The sequence below is a fragment of the Anas acuta genome, chromosome 1, assembly GCF_963932015.1.
Source record: "Anas acuta chromosome 1, bAnaAcu1.1, whole genome shotgun sequence".
In the NCBI taxonomy this organism is placed as follows: domain Eukaryota; kingdom Metazoa; phylum Chordata; class Aves; order Anseriformes; family Anatidae; genus Anas; species Anas acuta.
This window is the reverse complement of record NC_088979.1, coordinates 83,746,852-83,767,586: the sequence shown is the minus strand read 5'-3', so window position 1 is coordinate 83,767,586 and position 20,735 is coordinate 83,746,852. Positions and strand designations below refer to the sequence as shown.

Genomic DNA, 20,735 nt, shown 5'->3' with positions numbered 1-20,735 from the left:
GCTTCGTGTAGAGCATGTATTAAAAACACAGAGCAGACCGAATATCTCTAGCCTGCTGTCTTGTTGATGATGGTGATCAATGACAAATGATCAGGCGTTGTAGGTATTGTAATGTTTTACTCTAGACGTTTTCTTCTGTATCCTCCAGAGATAGATGATCAGAATCATATGCAAAATTCAAGTCTGATGGGTTTGTTGTTTCAACAGTTGGCTTCTTTATCATTGAGTTAAATTTGGCATTGCTAACAATTGGCCTTCTTACTGTTCAGTACCTTTTTCAGATCATTTGTGACTTTTACACAAGATAAATCTCTATATGCATTACTATTGCAAATTCTCTTCGTTGTGAAAATTGACCATTTAGCCTTGTCCTTCAATTAGCAAATAAAAAACAGGGAAGAACACTGATACAAACTGATTTTGTTGTGATAATCTTTCAACTTCAGTTGAGTTTGTGTGTGAATTAAAAGAACTTCTAAATGGAATTGTGTAAGTTTAATGGTTTAAAATATATGACTAGAAATAAGTTTAATATTGTGAGATAAAAATGAAAAAGTGGATTTCATTTTATGTGTAATGACTAATAAATAGAAGATAAAGATGTGAAGCAGCCTGAGTTACCATTCGTTCCTCATGTTATGTACTATCTCTGTTATGTACTACCTTTCTTTTTGGAACTCTACTAAATTTGCACAACTGTACTTCTTAATAAAAATGTAGCTTGATTGTAGTTTTGGAAGGAGAAAACTGATGATGAGTTTAACTAGTAGAGTATGGCAGATTAACAGGTTTTCTTTTTATTATGAATTACTTAACAGTGAATGAATATTACTGTTTTGTTTTGTTGTCAAAGTGTTTTTAAATATTAATTTGTTCACTGTTATAAAAACTTTTGTATGCTTGATTGTTTGTCAAAGAAACAGGCCCTGTGGAGTTATGTTTGAATTGACGTGACCTTTTTAATTTTTCATTGCTTGTTTCTCTGTTTAAAAAACAAACAAATCCATTCTTGTCCAAGATGCCTTAACTGGTTGTCTCTCAGGCATTTCTAGTTCATTGTTTTGAGTTTGTTAAAAGGTTGTATCAGAACACAGCAAAAAGTTAGACGTAAGTATTCAAAGTGGTGTTTATGAAGACAGCTATTTAGTTTTGTTCAGTTAGAAAAATTAAAAGGCATGTTTAAAATTTGTTTCAAACTGTTGTGTTCAGGTATGATACGATATTTGTGCTTATTAGTCTAATTCCTGACAGCAAAGTTCAGCAATTGAAACAAATATTGCTAGATTTTTATTATAGTACTCTACTTTGCTCTCTGTCCTTCTCTTCTACTGGCTCAAGGATGCTGAGAGTCTGTCATGATACTTCAGCTGCTTTAAAAACAAGATGTGCTACAAGATTCAACTTCCACAATCTTTTCGTCAAACTTAGAGACAAGCAAGCAATTGCAGTCTTCATATAGTAGCTACTGTTAGTGCAGATTGAAAAATATAATGTGCAGATACAATAATGTAATTGTAGGAAGACTGCAATTAAAAAAGAGTTCAGGTCTTTTTTACTGTTTAACTCCTTTTGCCAGAGGTTGACATCAAATGCTGAATAACCCATTTGCAGTAGGGTACTATGTAGCAGCATCAACGTAAGTTAAATATGTTTTCTCTTATTGAGAATATGCCTTATTAATAAGTTGAATATGGATCTGAATATGAATAAGTTGAATATGCCTTTCTCTTATATTTGCCTATTCGTTGGTAGGTATGAATGTGAGGAATCCTTCACAACTCTGAATGTAGATATAAGAAATCACCAAAACCTTCTTGATTCTTTGGAACAGTATGTCAAAGGAGATTTATTGGAAGGTGCAAATGCATATCATTGTGAAAAATGCAACAAAAAGGTAATGATTCCTTATATATTAAACTTGTATACAAATGTATGGCTACAGCTGTTCTAGGTTCAGTCATGGTTTGTGTTCAGGAAAAAGTTACCAAATTTAGTTGTTGATAAAAGCATATGGATGGGAACTAAAGAACTGATAACTGCCAATGTTTTGTGGTTTTGTTTTTTTTTTTAGGTTGATACAGTCAAACGCTTGTTGATTAAGAAGTTGCCTCCTGTTCTTGCGATCCAGTTGAAACGATTCGATTATGACTGGGAAAGGGAATGTGCAATTAAGTTCAACGACTATTTTGAATTTCCAAGAGAGCTGGACATGGAGCCTTACACAGTGGCAGGTGTAGCTAAATTGGAAGGGGATGATGTAAATCCTGAAAATCAAATAATACAAAACGAACAGTCAGAAAATGAACACTGTGGGAGCACAAAATACAGGCTTGTTGGTGTACTTGTACACAGTGGCCAGGCCAGTGGTGGACATTATTATTCTTACATTATCCAGAGGAATGGTGGAGATGGTGAGAAAAATCGGTGGTACAAATTTGATGATGGAGATGTGACAGAGTGTAAAATGGATGATGATGAAGAAATGAAAAATCAGTGTTTTGGTGGAGAATACATGGGAGAAGTATTTGATCACATGATGAAGCGTATGTCCTACCGACGCCAGAAGAGGTGGTGGAATGCTTATATCCTTTTTTATGAACGTATGGACACGATAGACAAAGACAATGAACTAATAAAATACATTTCGGAACTTGCTATCACCACTAAACCCCATCAGATTAAAATGCCATCAGCCATTGAACGAAGTGTCCGGAAGCAGAACGTGCAGTTCATGCACAATCGTATGCAGTACAGCCTAGAATATTTCCAGTTCATAAAGAAGTTGCTCACTTGTAACAGTGTCTACTTAAATCCTCCTCCAGGTTAGTACTTGAGTGCCATACTTACGGGTTAATTTCTTGCAAGGAGAGCTTTGATTACGTTGTCAAGAATTTGTCTAGCCAATGAAAATTTTACACTTTCTGCTTTGAATACCTTCTGGATTTCTGCAGTTAGACATCTGTTGCCGAGTCGGTCATCAGTGGTAGCACGTGGGAATATTGAGCAAAAAATACTTCGATAAACTGGCGACCATTGGTCAGTTTATGTACTAAGTTACATTAAAATACTTAAGTTTATGAGGGGTTCTGCTGAAGACAGTTCTTACAGGTGAGATGCTGAAAGATTTCTAAACATCAATAACATGTAACAGAAGGTTTACGTATGCCTGTCTTAAAGCTTACATTTTCAAACAACACCTTATAGAAGCTAAGGCAGTTTTGATGTTTCCTATTAAAATTTGAACACCCATGCCAGACAAAATGTTAATCTGGAATCTGTTAAATTATTAAAACTAAATCACTTTTACTTTGTCTACATGTGAGCATTTTGTTTTTTCTTTAGGACAAGATCATCTGTTGCCTGAAGCAGAAGAAATAACTATGATTAGTATTCAGCTTGCTGCTAGATTTCTCTTCACCACAGGATTTCATACAAAGAAAATAGTCCGTGGCCCTGCTAGTGATTGGTATCTTATCTTTTTAACAACAATTACAGTTTTGGAAGTTCAGTGTCTGTTAAAAGATCCTAGTTGTATACACATGACAACAGAAGGTGTTAGTGGTCCGTTCTGTCTTCCACCCCTCCCCCAAATCTGTGGTCAAGCTGCACATGAAAAAGGGGGAAAGTACTGGGAAGAAAATGAGCCTTAAAATAAGCTGCTGAGCTGAACAGCATTTTTTTTTTTTAATAGAGCTTAAATCTGCTTTTTCGTCTGTGACAATAGAGTCTGCATTCATTTTTAGAGCAAAATAATAGGTTGTGTATCTTGACTTCAATTCAGAATGGTTTGTTCATAGTTCAGTTAGTTTTAAACAAAGCTCTTTTCAACCCAAAGTTATGCAGCTAATATTTGTGTTCTGTTTCTGAAAGTCTGTTACTTTCATACTCTGCTAAAAGAGTCTAATGTTTCAGAGTGCTTATAGATACTGCTAAGGGGCCTGTGATTCAAATCTGTGTGGGGTATAACAAACTGCAATAGCCTTACAGCACCACAGCATTTTCACCACTGTCGTTCTTTAAACTGTTACTGGGTTCAGGAGAGAAGAGAGCAGGTTACTTCTGGCAGAGCTAGGGAGAAAATCTAGTATTCATGATCAGTAGTTTCCCAGAAACAAGTAAGTAGTTCTGTAATACATGGCAAATGTGTGCTTCACTTTCTTCTCCAACAGCAACCTTCAGAGTAGTTGTTACCCCTGTTATTTTAAGAGATCAAGAGGTGTTCATATATTTCTGCAGAGGACAGAAGTCACACAAGACCTCTCCAAGACAGATATTTTACTCTTCTTTTTTTAATGATCTGTAAAAGAATATAAATTCCTGATAGGAATAATATGCTTAGTTGCGGGTCTTATACATAGCTTGTAAAGTCCACCTCAAGCATTCTCTGCTGTTCACTCTCCCCCATTTCCAATACAAAGGGAATGAGGGCTGCCTGTTGAGGGCTGTGTTGAGTAGTGGTTTGGAGGTTAGGGAACATAATCCTTTGTTCATTCTTATGGATGGTAGAAATGAAATGCTACACTTTAATACCTTTTTTATTGATTTTTTTTTGGTATGTGTGTGACTGTAAAAAAAAAAATTACTATAAGAGCTACGGTTTATCAGATTGTCAACATTTTGTGAACAAAAATGTTTGGAGGTCACCTTTAATGTGTATTTTCAAATTCTGCAAAAAGAATACATCTTTCAATTTATTAGTGTCACAATCACTAAGTTGTATCATTTATTTTCAGGTATGATGCATTATGCATCCTTCTCCGTCACAGCAAGAATGTACGCTTTTGGTTTGCACACAATGTCCTTTTTAATGTTTCAAACCGCTTCTCTGAGTATCTTCTGGAATGCCCTAGTGCTGAAGTTAGGGGTGCGTTTGCAAAACTTATAGTATTTATTGCACATTTTTCGTTGCAAGATGGACCATGTCCTTCACCTTTTGCCTCTCCTGGACCTTCCAGTCAGGTATTTAATTTTCTAATGAAGTAATAAGTGTTTAATATAAGCTAATTCTGGAATAGATGCATTAGTGTTTACAGGAAAACTGTTCTACGTACCGTTAGGCAACTCAACCAGTTCATGAGAGGTGCTGTCAGGGGGGTTCAGTTTCACCTCGTTTGTAAATCTCTGTCAGGACTAAGTAGCAAGAACTTTGAGTTTAGTTGGAAGTATGAAACTACAAAAGAAAAGGAATGGCTTGTAACTAGGTAAAGAAAAGGAAAGTGAACCCTTGTTTTCCATTTAGAATTTTAAAAAGTAGGAGTTACCTAGAGTATTTTCCCTGCATTCTGCAACACTGAAATAATCAAAAGTTTTAACTTTGCATAGGACTAGAAAGTGAATCACCTAGTTTTATATGCCCAGAACTGCCAAACAAAACACAAAAAAGCCAAAATCTTAATGTTGTAGTTGGCATAACAATGTTTTTGTTTGCACTGTATTGAAATCGAATTGTTCTAAAATCTAAGTGAAAAAAAAACAACTTTTATGAACCTTTGCTATGTCAAATTTTTAAGGTTTTTAATGTCTACAGTAAGACAACTATTTCATTTGTATTATTACATTTTTTTCAGAGTATTTTCACTACTGAATCCAACAAAAGAGTTAGTTTTATGTTAAGGTTACATATATTTTGATAGTGGGTTGTTCGGGATTTTTTGTTTTGTTTTGCAGTAGGCATATGAGATAAACCTGTAGATGTGATTTGGTTGTTTATTTTATTCTGTGAAGTTCACAGTGGAATTGCATGTGCTTTTTACAGTTAAAAACTTATATACTTGTATAATTTCTCAGACTTGTATGATACTTAATGATGTGAGTCTTATTCCTTGTATATCTACCTTACTAGTATATTAGTGATTGCTGTGCTCAGGACTTTTTGTGTGAGGTTCAGAAGACAAGCTGCTAGTATTTTAAGTCCCTTCTGTTTGGCAGCAGTCCATGCCTTTCTACTATGGCAGAAAGCAAGAATTAAAAGTATAAACTAAATAAAGATTTTACAGGTTCTGCTGCTAATAATCAAACTTTTTTTATAGGCTTATGATAACTTAAGTTTAAGTGATCACTTACTGAGAGCGGTACTAAATCTTCTTAGAAGGGAAGTATCTGAACATGGACGTCACTTGCAGCAGTATTTCAATCTGTTTGTGATGTATGCCAATCTAGGTAAGCAAATCACACACACTTTTTCTGATGTGCTGTAGTAAACTGTTTTTTATTAATTTCTCAGTTTCCCAGCTAATTGCATGAGGATCCAGTTTCTCAGCTTCGGGTAGATTGTTATCATGAGGTGTCTCATAAATTCTCTCTAGAGAATCTGTGCTCTTACAGTTTAGGATTTGGAGCTTTTGTCTTCCTGCCAGCTTTGGAAGACTAACACAAGAAGCTTGGGGCTATGTGACTGTGTCCTTCTAAAGACTGTGGGGGTGAAAATACATGGCAAGAAAGATTATGCTTCATTCAGGTTTCTTTGCAGGGAGGTCACAAGATCCAAGAAGCATGTGGGACTGTCTTAACTTTTGAAACTGAAGAAGTTGAGAGAGGTGAAAGTTCAGGAAAGAGAGGGATGATTTTTCCATAAAGAAAATGGAGTAGTGCAGCTAGTCATGCTTTATCTATGTGCTCCAGTTGTGCCCCTTTGATATTAATTTCTTTAGTTAACTAAGGAACTTGACGTCTACAAATGCAAAACTCTAGCTCTGCATCTGTCTTCCCTTTAAAACCTCTTCATGGGACTGAGGAAATAGCTTAATCTGTGCTTGTTCTTAGACATCGCTTGCCAGAATGCTTTCAACATAGACATCATATGAGGTAAAAGAATGCAAAAATCAGGAAATTCCACTCTGAGTTTATCAAGTGTTGCAGTTCATCCAAAATAAACACAAGCAAGAAAAGCCAGTGTTTTTGCAACATAGGAAGGCTTAAGTAAAGTTTTCCCAGGCTTGGGAAAGTGTTTCTGTTCTTAAATGCTAGTATCCTACATTTTCTAATGAAAGCTTAAATTAGAAATTGAGTATGATTGCATATTAATATGTGTTTGATTAGCATATTTGAATGCAAGGCTAGTAGGGCAACCTGTATTTGCAGATGCTACATTGAAGACCCATTACAAACAAGGTGAAATATAACTGACATGAGATGATTATCAATTTTGTAGTGATGAATGTGAAATACTGGCTGTGACCCTTACAGCATCAATCATTCCTGCTGTGGGTCTTAATTATATCCAGCACTACAGCAAAAGTAGTAGGCAAGTAGGCATGGATTTAGAAGTACAAAAAACTTGTAACAAATTCTGGATTGTGTAGGTTCTTAGCATTCTATGCTAAGAATAGGATGAAATAATATCCAAAGTAATTATTCAAAACAAAGGTAATTTTTGCTTTTAAATTGAGATCAGTGTTACTCACATTCAAATGAATGGCTGTATCATTTTCATATAGCATTACCAGCACACTGAAAAATAATGCTAAGCTGTTTCTCAGGTGGGTTAAAACATTGCTGCTTTATATATCTGTTCTCAGGAAGAGCAATTAAGAGGATTAAAATGTTAGTCAAATGAATTAAGGATTGTTTCTGCACTCCAAGATGGATGAGGGTAGCCACAGGGTCAGAACTAGTGAATTGTCACCAACCTCTACATTTTACTCTTCCAAGTTATGAGGTCTTCTATCAGGAGCTGCTTTTCTTTCTCATGTGATAAGTCACAAAGTGTCTTTTTCTACAGCAAGTCCTACCCAAGATACGGTATTATTTATAGTGATAGTCTATTAGACCCTCCCTCTTACTCTAACACAAGATATTCTCATCCTTTTGTGTCAAGTAGCATGAAGTGAGAAAATCTGTTCCCCTGGAAAGCCTACAAAATTTTGTAATACATACTGAACAGCTCTGCCATTGCTGGTTATCACCTCATGCAGGCTATAAATCTGAGGTTCTGTCGGATTCCTTTGTGGCTAAAGTGTTAAGTAAGTGTATCAATCCAAACGGTTATTTCAGTATTCCCACATAGGATTGCCACAAACATACACACAGAGTTTTGGAAGTTCTTTAAAATTGTCTACCCGCACAAAAGGAATTTAACATTTTAAGATAACCCTAGGTAATCATGTTAATTTAATTTCATCTATAATGTACGATATTTTGATATAGTTTGTGTATCAAAGCGTTCTCAGTCAGGCAGTGTTCCATCATTACCCCCAGAATGGACTTACTGTCACTGTAGAAAAGAGATGCCATTCTGCTGTAACTTTTTTCTGAGTTTTCCGTGTCATTCAGCACATTTTGTGTTATTTGGTGCATTTGAAGGCTCTGACTAGGAAAGCACTCAGAATCCAGATGAGAAAGCATAACCTAATTTTATTTCTGGGGCTGATTGTTATCCTAATCTACTCTGCAAAGACAAACAAAGAAACACTAAACAGTTGTGCTTGTTTTACTACTGTTAACTGAAAGCATCTGTGTGGATGTGGAGTGCTCATTCAGCAAAATATACAATCCATCCTGCCTGCAACACCCCAAGTTATGTGAGAGAGTTCCATTCTATGGAGAATGTAACTACAAAACTATCTAACATACCCAAAAAATACTGTAAAACAGCTCTAATAGTGTGGTATCTGGATTCCTTCCTCCTATTAGAACGATGGTAGGTAAGGCTCAGTTGTGTTTCAGATTAAGAAAAAACTTTGCAAATGTATGAGAAAGCATGACTTTTAACCAAACTGAGAAACAGAATATAAGATGGAAAGGGGCATATCTGGTTTAATGGTAAGTATGTGCAAGGTACTTTTGCAGTGACACCAACTGATTGATTGAATTAGTTGAATTGTTGGTTGGCTTGGCAGGTTTTTTCATTTTGTTTTTTCTCTCCTTGAATTGATTTTTGTTGCTGTTATTTACACTTACGGCAAAGTATGCCACGGTTGGAAGTGTCTTAAATTTGTAACTGATGTATCTAGCTTATGATGGACAAATCATGGAATATCCAGTGGAGGGTGTTCATCCTCTCCTGAGCCCCACTATAAACACTTATTTAAAAAAATGACTTATTTTTTGTCCCAAGAGACTTCTCTGAAACTTTGCTATGAACACCAGTGCTAGTTACTGAAGCATTAATGAGCGCTATTAAGAAACTGTAGTCATTTACTGCTCTTCGTCATTGTGATTTTTTTCATCTGAACATAGTTTTCTTGTGCATCTTACAGATTTTCTTTTTTTCAGAAAGCATAATGATGATAATAAAAAACAGCAACTGAGAAGTTATTAGTTGTGTAGTTATTTTTCTGAAAAAATATATTGTCGGTGCTAAAAATAGGATTTTTTCTTAATTATTTTTTTTCCCCTGTAAAGGTGTAGCAGAGAAGACACAACTTCTGAAACTAAATGTTCCTGCAACCTTCATGCTTGTGGCTCTGGATGAAGGTCCAGGCCCTCCAATTAAATACCAGTATGCTGAACTGGGGAAGCTATACACTGTTGTGTCACAACTGATCCGTTGTTGCAATGTGTCATCGCGGATGCAGTCTTCTATCAATGGTATGGTAAATTTTCCATTTTCCTGAAGTTAATTGAGTATATCAATAAATGTCTTTTGTACATATTTTGTTAACCATGTATGAAATGGATCAGCTGGAAAAACGTTTGACTTTTGTGTGTAGCAATCCCCTTTGTTTAAAGGCAGAAATGTTTGTTTTAGACAAAACTGATTTTATATACTGACAAGCTAAAAAAACAGATGGAAAAACCTTGGCTTACTACTTTAAGATATGGGAAAACATCTAAATAGTGAAATAGTTTTTTGCTGATGCAAGATATTAATGATTTAGTTTAATAGTTTAAACTCATTGCAAAGACTTGCAAAAGGTATTTTGATTCTGAGTAGAAAATAATAAATGACTTTCATGTTACCAGGACAAAGTAATCTGTACAGGAAAAAATTGTACCATGTTCTGAAGTATCTAATAGCGGTTATTGGTAAAGAGATAATGCTTTGGATAGCTCTTGAAAATATCCACTTGGTGCTCATTTGCAGAAAGACAAACAGAAGCCACCACTTTCATTTATAATAGATTAAGAATCAGCTAGAAATTAGTCTACCACAGTATAAATCATTAATATCCCCACTAGTTGAAGAGAATGCACAGTTACTTTTGAGAAATGGTGACAGAATATTCGGCTACGTGAATTTTATAGCCTGTATATGTACGTGTTCTATATTAAGCATAGTTTAGAAAACCTAATTAGGAGTCTGTAGAGAAGCTATTTAACAGTAAAGTCATTACAGCTCAATGTGTCAGGCTGTAAAGTCAATAGGCTAGAATGTGCTACAGTAAGATTAATGAACTGAAAAATTTACTATGCTATAATAAGCTGCAGAATCATTTGGTGACTTTGATTTGGTTTTGTTTCCAGTGTATTATTTGAGGATAAGACAAAAAGATACTCTACCTGTGAAAATGAGTCATAGATTCACTGTATTCTTAATGTTCTACTTAAAAAAAAACAAAAAAAAAAAAAAAAAAAAAAAAAAAGTTTTGTATGAACATTACTATGCTTATTAATTATCATTACTGTTTTCAGAGTAAATTTATTTTATACTTTAGCATCGTAAGATGGGAAAGTTCTTCCTTGGACTTCTAAGCATCCTCCTATAATAACTGTAAACACAACACTATTAAATCAAGAAACATTAGGAGCAAATCAACAGTCTCTCTACGCAAAATGAAGCTTACTAAATAAGCTATATTAATTTTGATTCTTTTATTAGTACTCTTAATCTACACTACTCAAACTGGAGTGTTATATTATAGACATTCCCATTGCCTAGTGAAGTAAGTAGATGTAATGTGTCTTAAATTTTGATAGGCTTGGGCTGTGTTATACAAGGTTAGAAGCAGATTCTGGAGATAAGAGGATTCTACCGTTGAGGAAACTCCCAATAATTCCTCCTGTTGCATATGAATGTGTTTCCAGCTGTTCTGCACTGATTGTCACTGCATAATCTTTTCTGCGAGGGAGTAGTAGTTTTCTTGGGCAGCACAAGTTGAGCTGCACAATCAGAAAATTGAGTTATTTCATACCATAGTATTTTTCAAAGCACTGCATACCATAGTATTTTTCAAAGACTGCTAAGTGTATTTTTCCTGTATTATATTGATTAGTTACAATAACTTACATTTTGTTGTCTCTGCACGTTGAAAGTGTTCTGGTACCTTTTCATCTGGAATAACTGCTTGTTCCAGGTAATCCTCCGCTTGCCAACCCTTACGGTGATCCTAATTTATCTCAACCTATAATGGCACTTCAGCAGAACGTAGCAGACATTTTGTTTGTGAGAACCAGTTATGTGAAGAAAATCATTGAAGATTGCAGCAATTCTGAAGAGACCATCAAGTTGCTTCGTTTCTGCTGTTGGGAGAATCCTCAGTTCTCTTCCACTGTCCTCAGTGAACTTCTCTGGCAGGTAAAAATAAATGTTAGAAGGAAGATGGGCATATGAATGTGTATGATGCAAGATCTGAATGTATAGAAATGTAATACAATTAAATACTGAGTTCCATAGGGTAGTATCTTCTGTCACTATTTTTTACTCTTGGGTATACATCATAATGGAATATTAAAATAAATCCTTTTATAAATTTAGGAAAGCAATCAACCATTTTTGAGTTAGGAACACAGTGTTAAGTCCCTCAGGGCTGCATATTTGTTCCTCAGGAATCTGCATTAGGACTGGTGCTGTTTAATATTTTGGTACTGTTTAGTGTTTTCATTTATGATGTGGACAGTGAGATTGAGTGCAACCCCAGCAAGTTTGTGGATGACACCAAGCTGAGTGGTGCAGTTGACACTTCAGAGGGGAAAGGATAGAGGGATCTGGATAGGCTTGAGAGGTGGGCCTATGTGAACCTCATGAAGTTCAGCAAAGCCAAATTCAAGGTCCTGGGTCAGGACAATCCCAAACATCAGTACAGGCTGGGAGAAGAACGGGTTGAGAGCAGCTCTGTGGAGAAGCACTTGCGAGTACTGGTGGATAAAAAGTTCAACACGAGCCAGCAGTGCATGCCTGCAGCCCAGAAGGCCAACTGCATCCTGGGCTGCATCAAAAAGAACATGGCCAGCAGGTCAAGGGAAGGTGATGCTCCCCCTCTACTCCACTTGTGAAACCCCTGCTGGAGTGCTGAATCTGGGTCTGAGTCTCCCAGTATAGGAGGGAGACACGGACCTGTTCGGAGCAGGTCCACAGAAATGATCAGAGGACTGGAGCACCTTTCTGTGAAGACAGGCTGAGAGAGTTGGGGTTGTTCGGCTTAAGGAGAAGGCTCGGGGGAAGACCTTACAGCAGACTTCCAGTACTTAAAGGGTATCTGCAAGAATGATGGGGGAGGGACTTATTATCAGGGCTTGTAGTGTGTGGACAAGGTGTAATGACTTTAAACTAGAAGAGGGGAGATTTGTGTTAGATACTAGAAAGAAATTCTTCACAGTAAGGATGGTGAGGTGCTGGAACAGGTCACCCAGAGCAGCCGTGGGTGCCCCATCCCTGGAAGTACTAAAGGTCAGGCTGAATGGGGCTTTGGGCAGCCTGGTCCGGTGGCAGGTGTCCCTGCCCATGGCAGGGGAGTTAAAACTAGATCGTTTTAAAGATCCTTTCCAAATCAAACCATTCTGTAATTCTAAGTAAGTAGGGCTGGGGTGGTCTCTGTATTGTAAGTACATTTAATTTGGCTTTTCTCTCCTTATCGATACAATGTCTTCTTTCAGTAGAATCAAAATTTAGCATCTTAAGATCTCCCTTGTATTTATTTTGAGTATGTATGTAAGAACCTTTTTTTATAAGTCTGCAAAATACATGTGGCTTCAGGCTCAGGAAAGAATCATTATTTGGGGCTGTTTTGTTTTTCCTTTGTAAACTCCGTAGGGTTAATCACACTCTTCCACTCCAAATAAGGTTTATTTTTGACTTTCATCAGCTAGTCTTAAATCAGTGCATTTTTTCTATGTAAACAGAAAGTTTTCTGTGTCCTTCTGTTTGGCACTTGAAAAAATCATAATAAAATCACTTTACTAATATTTTACTTACCCATATATTTTGTGTTTTAGTATGGACTTGAATATAGTGTCTAAAAGTAACAATATTAGTGGAAAATTCTGTTTTGTAATTTTGTGTTTCTAAAAGTATTTTTCAAGGTAGCTTCTCTGGCATCTCATGATTGGTCCAGATGCTTCAGATCAATTTTGTTAGAAACTCATGATAAAACACCTGTCCTTTACGAAATCTGCTATGTATTAAAGAAAAAAAAAAAAAACCACCTACCAGCATTTAAACTAATAACAAAGTATGCATTGTATCTTGAAATATTCCTTAAGTAACAGTAAACTTCACATGAATTGTTCTTGTATTGACCATGTAATCTACACGCTTCAAAGAATGCTTTCTTGTGTTCTCTGCATTTTTACTTTTTAAGGTTGCATATTCATACACATATGAGCTTCGACCTTACTTGGATCTGCTTCTGCAAATCCTATTAATTGAGGATTCTTGGCAAACTCACAGGTTTGTAGTTACCTGTCTTCTTATGATTCATTATTATGTTTGATACAGACTGTTTTCCCAGTGTTTCTGTTGCTAATGCTTTTAAGAGGTTTGTTTTAAATATATATAAATCAAAATACAGGGATAAAGCATGTTTTTCCATTCTATCTCAAATATTGAGACAACTTGAATCTAGATTTTAACCTGTATCTTCCTTACTATTGAGAAATTTGCTACTCAGTCCTATAAATGCAAGGTTGTTCACATTCAGGAGATGCTTACTAATGTGCCAGTTAAGCTAAACACATTGGTATTTACTGTGAGTTGTTTAGATTGATCCTTGGAAACTTGTCGTCTAAGAGAGTTCAATGATGTGTTGGTCTTACTGCTAACAAGCACAACAATCACAGGGGTGATACTGAGACATGGATGAAGTGTGAACCTGGGACAAAAGCAGATTTCATAGGCAAAGTATTTTATAGGCCATATTTCAATAGAATTTTAACTAAAATATGAAGTATTCACCCAGTTTCGAACCTAGTTTTCGTATGTCTAGAGAATAAAGTTTTTGAAAACAGAGATTAGAAAAGTGGGATTACTACAAATAATGACTATCCAAGAGAATGCATATAAGTCAGTTACTTAATAGTTTTATACAGTAGTAGTAGGTGAGGTAACACAAAGCAAAAGCTACTTGTCAATATTTTGAAATATCTCTGTTTCATAATTAGTGAATTTAGATAATACTGGAATTACTAAATCGTTTGCAACCATGTCCCCTATGGCATTTAAAATATTTTAAGTAAGAACACACTTTAAAAAACGACAGTAACAGCAAGGGTATTGGAGTGAACTCATATATGCTTGTAGAAGTAGACTACCCTCTTAGGACTATACTCAATTAATTAGTTGCCTAGCCTTGCTTCAAAAGATATTCAGAGAGAAGATGGGGATCTGGCTCAGCACACTCCAAAGCCTCAAGACTAGGCTGGAGAGATTTTTTTCATTTTCTTTATAGGAATTACTGCTTAGGTAAGGGATGAGAATACCTTTTATAAGAGGACTTTTCAAGCTTGCATATATATGTATAAGTAATGTATATATAATATAGTTTATATTTTCTTCGTGCTAAGCAAATACTTCCATAAGAAGTCCTAAGTCCACAGGACACTGGAGGATGGGCATATTTTAAGAGGTGTGAAATAAAAAAATACATATTCTAGGCTAGAAATGCAGGTGAGAAGTGCTTGTTTAGGATAGTGCTATGTTAGAAATAATGGAGTATGGAGGAGGTTGAATGTTGCAGTATGACTTGCTGTACTTGAAGATGTACATCACTGTTATTCTTGAGACTGCAATCTTAAATATAGTGTTCATTGAAATTGTGCTAGGCCTCAGCAGAGGAGTGTAAAGTTGCCAACTGCAGTCCCCCTCTGACTTTTTGCTGCCACTTCTGGCAGTAGCTTGGAGCATTGGTCTCTGTCCTGTTCTTAGTTTTGCTCTGATAATCATAGTTTAACAAATAGTGTAACTACTACATAGTTAAATAGTGTGACTGTCCATAGCAAATAGTAATCTCTTCCAACTTACAGAAATAAGAATCATCTGGTCTTAAACAGCGCACATCCTTTAGTTGCTCCATTACTGAGATGTCTGCTGCTGTTCTTTGGTATCAGAACCTCTCATAGATTTCTCTTGATTTGAGAAGCTAATGTTACAAGACACTTTCCTTGTCGCAACCTCTTTACAGGTAGTTGAAGAGAGCAATGAGTTCTCCCCTCAGTCTCTGTCAGACTAAACAACCCCAGTTTCCTCAGCTGCTCCTCATGAGTCTTGTTTTCTAGTCCCATCACCAGCTTCGTTGCTCTTCTCTGCACACGCTCAAGCAACGCAATATCTTTCTCATAGTGAGGCCTAGGATGTCTGCTGCCTGGGGACTATTTGCTGATTATTGACAAAGATGAAACAAAAATAGGTCTGCTACTTTTCCTACAATGAATGCATCTCTTAGAGATGTTGACAGCGTAGGTTCCGTTTCTCCCTCCAATGGTTTTTCAAAGCCAAAAGCGTGTGAATTTGGAAACCCTGCAAGAAGTGAGGATGGTAATTAATTCCCCTACCCGTTGTTCAAGAGCAGAAGGCACTTTTACCAGAGTCAGAACATTTAGAATGAGAGATCCCTTTTATAATTGCATGGTAAGTGAAGGCTGAATTCTAACTCTTGCTTTTTGTGTTTTTGTTGTTGTTTGTTTTTTTGTAGGATTCACAATGCACTTAAGGGTATCCCAGATGACAGGGATGGGCTATTTGACACCATTCAGCGCTCTAAGAACCATTATCAGAAAAGAGCTTACCAGTGTATAAAATGCATGGTAGCCCTCTTCAGCAACTGTCCTGTAGCCTACCAGATTCTTCAGGTAAAAACTCATTCTGTCTGTTGCTGCTTTTTCTCCAGTTCTGTGTAAGAATGAAATAAAATTAATTCAATTTTCATTGACTTGATGAAATTTTGACTTGCAAGTGAAACTCATGCAGACCTTCTAATATCATAAGGCCAGTATTTTGTACTGAGCAGTTCGATTAAACTTGCATTCATGTGATGCAGCTGCATACTGCTCAGACTTCATTTCAAATTTGAAATTTCTTTGTGCAAAAAAGAATATTTGAGGGAGTCTTATAAGCAGTATATTGGTGGTCTAGTGATGTCGGTGGTCTGTTCTCTTGAGCTGATATATAGAAAGAGAAATATTTTGAAATAAAATAATTCTGAAGTATTAACTTTTCATCTGCAGAGCAATGGGGATTTGAAGAGAAAGTGGACCTGGGCAGTAGAATGGCTTGGAGATGAGCTTGAGCGTAGACCATACACTGGCAATCCCCAATACACCTATAATAATTGGTCGCCACCAATACAAAGCAATGAAACATCGAACGGCTACTTCCTAGAGAGATCACACAGTGCTAGAATGACTCTTGCAAAAGCTTGTGAACTCTGCCCAGAGGAGGTAAAGAAATAATTTGACATCCGTTAAAAACTTTGAGTAAAATATTTCTGTAAATAAATGATCAAAAAGGAGTTACACTTTTGTTGGCTTTAGTTACGTACTCCTGTGGGTTTTTTTTACGTCTTGTACTGTTTTTATGCACATCTGTCATGTAAAGAATTAGCAATCTAGAATTTAAATTGACCATTTAAAGTACATTATGAATGATTACAAAGTCTTATTTTTTTCCAATAATATGTTAATAGTGGGAATTTTTATACAACTAAGTATTATATGTAATAAATACAGTTTTTATACAATACAACAGGACTTGATGCTGTTAAAGGTCTTTTCCAACCTAAATGATTCTGTGATTCTGTAAGTTATTGGAGACACTGGGGACAGGGAGCATGTCTTTTCTTTGAGCATACCTGGAATGATCATTTCATAGGATTTGTTCTGGATAGATTAATCATAGTGTGTTTTACCTAAGTAGATGATACGTTTTTTTCAAACTTTAGGAACCAGATGATCCTGATGCCCCAGATGAACATGAGTCTTCTCCACCTGAAGATGCCCCGTTGTATCCCCATTCACCTGGTTCCCAGTATCAACAGGTAAAAGCTGGAGAGTTTGACCCTTTATTTAGAGTCCCAGGATAGCTTTTTTTAGTTGACATTCATGATAAGTCAAATTATAGGCATTTAGCCAGAAGCGTGTTACTATGAAATGTCACCTTTAGAGAAATAAAGATTCAGCTCCATTTTTCCAGGAATGGGTTTGTCATCAGTTTCATGTGAGAATTTTTGTGTTACCAGATCAGAGATTAATCATCCATAGAAACAGCAGGGGGACAGACATCATCCCAGGCTCATGCATAATAAATCTGATTCTGTCTTATTTTTCATGTTGATATTTTGTGAGTTTTTTTTTTTTAAATCAGGTCCCAACACCTATTTTTCAGTTTGAGTAATTGGAAGTCTTTCATAAAAAAAAATAGTGTCTTTGTGATGTGTAACTTGATACAAACACTTATCTACAAATACTTACCAAGTACATAAAAATCTAAATCTGTTTTAGGCTAAGTGGCTGCTTTGTCAATCTACCAGTGGAAAGCCAGATCTGAAAGAAATCTTAAAAAGATTTTTTTAACTGATTTGACTCAATTAGTAAATCCCCTCCTTAGATGCCATTTTTTCTTTGTTCCAATTAATTTTATATATTCTGAATCTGCTAATTTAATTTCCTCTCCTGCCCAAACCTATCTTCCCTCCATCTTGCTTTCCTTACTTGGTGTTCTCAGCAGAGCAGTTGGTAAGTCATGCAGATTTTCCCACTCCTTTCTGAGCTCCTGAGTTCAGACACATACTGTAACCTCACCATTATCTGTGTGATGTGTTCACTTCCTTGCAATAGACAGCATTTCTCACTAACACGCACAATCCTCATGTTCCCAATTTCTCCACAGTTGTTTAAATTCTGTAAAGCAATAGGTAGATATTTTCCTTTGCCAGGTGTGCATATGACTTTTAAAATTGGGACAGAGCATCTGGAGAGAATAGCTGGTCTAGATTTCATTCAGTTCTGTAGCATTGAAGTTTGCCCTCTTAAAGATCCAAGTATGCTACACAGATACAGATATGTTTGTCTTAGGAAAAACATTCATGCGAGTTGAATGTGTGAGTAAGATGTGCACAGGTTAATGCCCAGACCACATAAGCAGCCTCTTCCAGCCTCCTCCTTTTCTGCTTTTGCTTTGCATGTAAATGTTTTTTACTCCAAAACTGAATTTACTTTTTAACTAATCCTTGTATCTTCACAAGTTGAAAGTCTGTTTACGTTCTGTGTAAGTTAAAGGTAAGTGAAGGATGTGATTCAGAGGGATGAAGGAACTGATGTTATGTCCGTACAGATACTACTACAGAAGTTCAGTGTGCTTGATAGTACATCTCAGTAGTTTGAATATAGAGGTGAAAACCAAGTAACTGGTTAGGAAACAATCCACAGGTTTAAAGTCTTTTTAAAATGTTTATGCTTTATTACAGAATAACCATGTGCATGGACAGCCATATACAGGCCCGGCAGCACATCATATGAACAACCCTCAGCGAACTGGCCAACGAGCACAAGAAAATTTTGAAGGCAGTGAAGAAGTTTCCCCGCCTCAGACAAAAGATTAGTGAAATGCACATAATCAATTAACTTGCTCCATCAAGACTGTGCACCCAGGCCTTACAGTCCAACCTTTCTCTGTGTCTGGCTAATATTTAAAACTAGAAAAACTATTCCTAATCAACATGGAGTGGAGAGTCTATTCACTGTCTTATCTGCAGAAAATTGCTGTCAATATATAACCCGCCTGCAGTGGAAAGTGTATAGTGTTTTGTAATAAATGGCCTGATGCTAATGTGTAAATGGCAAAGGTGTATATAGTATATTAATGTTTGACTGTTAATTCTTAAGCAAGAAACATTTTTTTTGTCTTGATGAGACTCACAGATCTACAAAAAAAAAAAATCTTGATATATCTGCTGCGCTCTGCAACCAGTGTTGCCTGCCTCATGGCAGTTGGATCAACTCCTTTATGAAAAAGCCTATCCATGTCAACCACAAAAATAGTTTCATGTTAATTCTTTGCCACTGGAGTCGATTTTACTATGAGCAACGTAATGGCTGGTAACCTTTTAATTATTTGGTTGATGTGGAAAATTGGTGATGTAACATTGTTTCTAGATCTTTTTTCATTGCCTTTTTCATTCTGGTATTAGGTTAATCACTTTGAAGCTATAGTTATGCTGTAACATTTAGCATGGCTTCACACCAAGTTAGTGTAGCCAACGAGGGGGAAAAAAAAAGTGACAGCAGTTGTCCCAATGTGACAACTGTATCGCTCAGAACTTTTTCTTCTTACACCTAGACTATAAAATGGGGAGGGAAAACGTGACAAACAAGTGGTTTTCAGTTTCACATGTGTTCCTCACATCTGATGTTTGACAGTTCTGTCTCTGGGTGGGATAAAGAACACTTAGTTTTCAGTAATAGGAATTTAAAAGATTTAAAAACAAATATGCAAAAATTTGCTATGCCAGGATGCCTGGAGCATAATAGACTGTATTTGGTGTGCTTGTTTTGTTTCTTTGGTAGAGCTTATTAGATAAACTTCTAACACTTTCCTTCTACTGCATCCCAGTGAAGTGGAAGTCAACAAAATCACACAGTACTTGTGAGTGCCACTGCACCAAGTTAACTTGCTGGTTTTCTGCTCGTTCACAGTTCTACTTGAAAGCAAGAATTGTCTTAGCTCTTTATCCATATACAGGAAATCTTAACATTAGAAGCAGGGTTTAATTATAAAAGAAACTACTGGTTAGTCAACTGCAATTCTGAGGTATCTCTATTCCAGAATAAACATTTGTTTAAAGACTTCAAGAAACGCATCAGTAAATACTGTATTTAAATGAAAATTGGTAACTTGAATGTGTGTAATTTTTTTTGGAACCTGTCTAAAAACCAAATACCCCTGCAAAACAGATACAGCCCACCCTATACTATTTAAATATTTTGCTGTTTTATTTTATAGAAATTATTTTGCTGAATTCACAAATAGAATTTGATTTAAGAAGAATGTTTTGTCCTGTGGTGTGTGTGTTTGTTTTTTTGTTTTTTTCTTTTTTGGTTGGTTCTTTTTTTTTGGTTGTTTTTTTTTTTGGTTTTTGTTTTTTAATGGACTGCACAGAAAGATGAATTCTGTGCAGTGGCACTATGCTGAATTCTGGAACAACAGTGACATTGAGATTTCTGTGCACACAAAAAAAACAAAAAAAGAAAGAAATTGGCCCTTAAGAATAAAAGTAATCAGGACAATTACACTGTAAAAGTTTCTTAATGTGATTTATCTTGTACTTTTTGTATGTTTTTATATATACATATATATATTTAATGAGCACAAGCTTGATGGTGTTTTTTACAAATGAGTTGATAGAAACAAAGCTGCTTATCAAATTAAAGATCTGTAGTTTTGAAACGAACAAAGGAAAATTCAGTCGCAAGTGCATCCTTATGCATTTAGTGTAAGGAAGGGCCACAGGTTTTAGAACATGCTATGTAGCGATGATCACTTTTATGCTTCCATGTTTTCTCTAGTGCTCGAGTTAATTCAGATTTTTTCATAGTTTTTTAGTAATACCATTTTACCTGGACTCAGTAAATCTGGGTAAAGTTTTCCC

General features: G+C 36.0%; 1 protein-coding gene across 2 annotated transcripts in view; it reads left to right on the top strand.

The window, feature by feature from the left end:
- The window catches only part of USP9X (ubiquitin specific peptidase 9 X-linked), a 100,035-nt gene extending 79,901 nt beyond the window's left edge, over window positions 1-20,134 (top strand). For both annotated transcript variants that reach the window (XM_068686217.1, XM_068686206.1), the window contains exons 34-45: window positions 1,753-1,894; window positions 2,072-2,822; window positions 3,343-3,466; window positions 4,734-4,959; window positions 6,030-6,159; window positions 9,343-9,528; window positions 11,235-11,455; window positions 13,458-13,546; window positions 15,786-15,942; window positions 16,318-16,530; window positions 17,031-17,126; window positions 18,555-20,134. In XM_068686217.1, coding sequence (XP_068542318.1) covers window positions 1,753-1,894; window positions 2,072-2,822; window positions 3,343-3,466; window positions 4,734-4,959; window positions 6,030-6,159; window positions 9,343-9,528; window positions 11,235-11,455; window positions 13,458-13,546; window positions 15,786-15,942; window positions 16,318-16,530; window positions 17,031-17,126; window positions 18,555-18,689 — 2,470 coding nt within the window. In that variant the 3' untranslated portion in view covers window positions 18,690-20,134. The remainder of the gene's footprint in view (window positions 1-1,752; window positions 1,895-2,071; window positions 2,823-3,342; window positions 3,467-4,733; window positions 4,960-6,029; window positions 6,160-9,342; window positions 9,529-11,234; window positions 11,456-13,457; window positions 13,547-15,785; window positions 15,943-16,317; window positions 16,531-17,030; window positions 17,127-18,554) is intronic.
- Window positions 20,135-20,735: the final 601 nt, after the last annotated feature.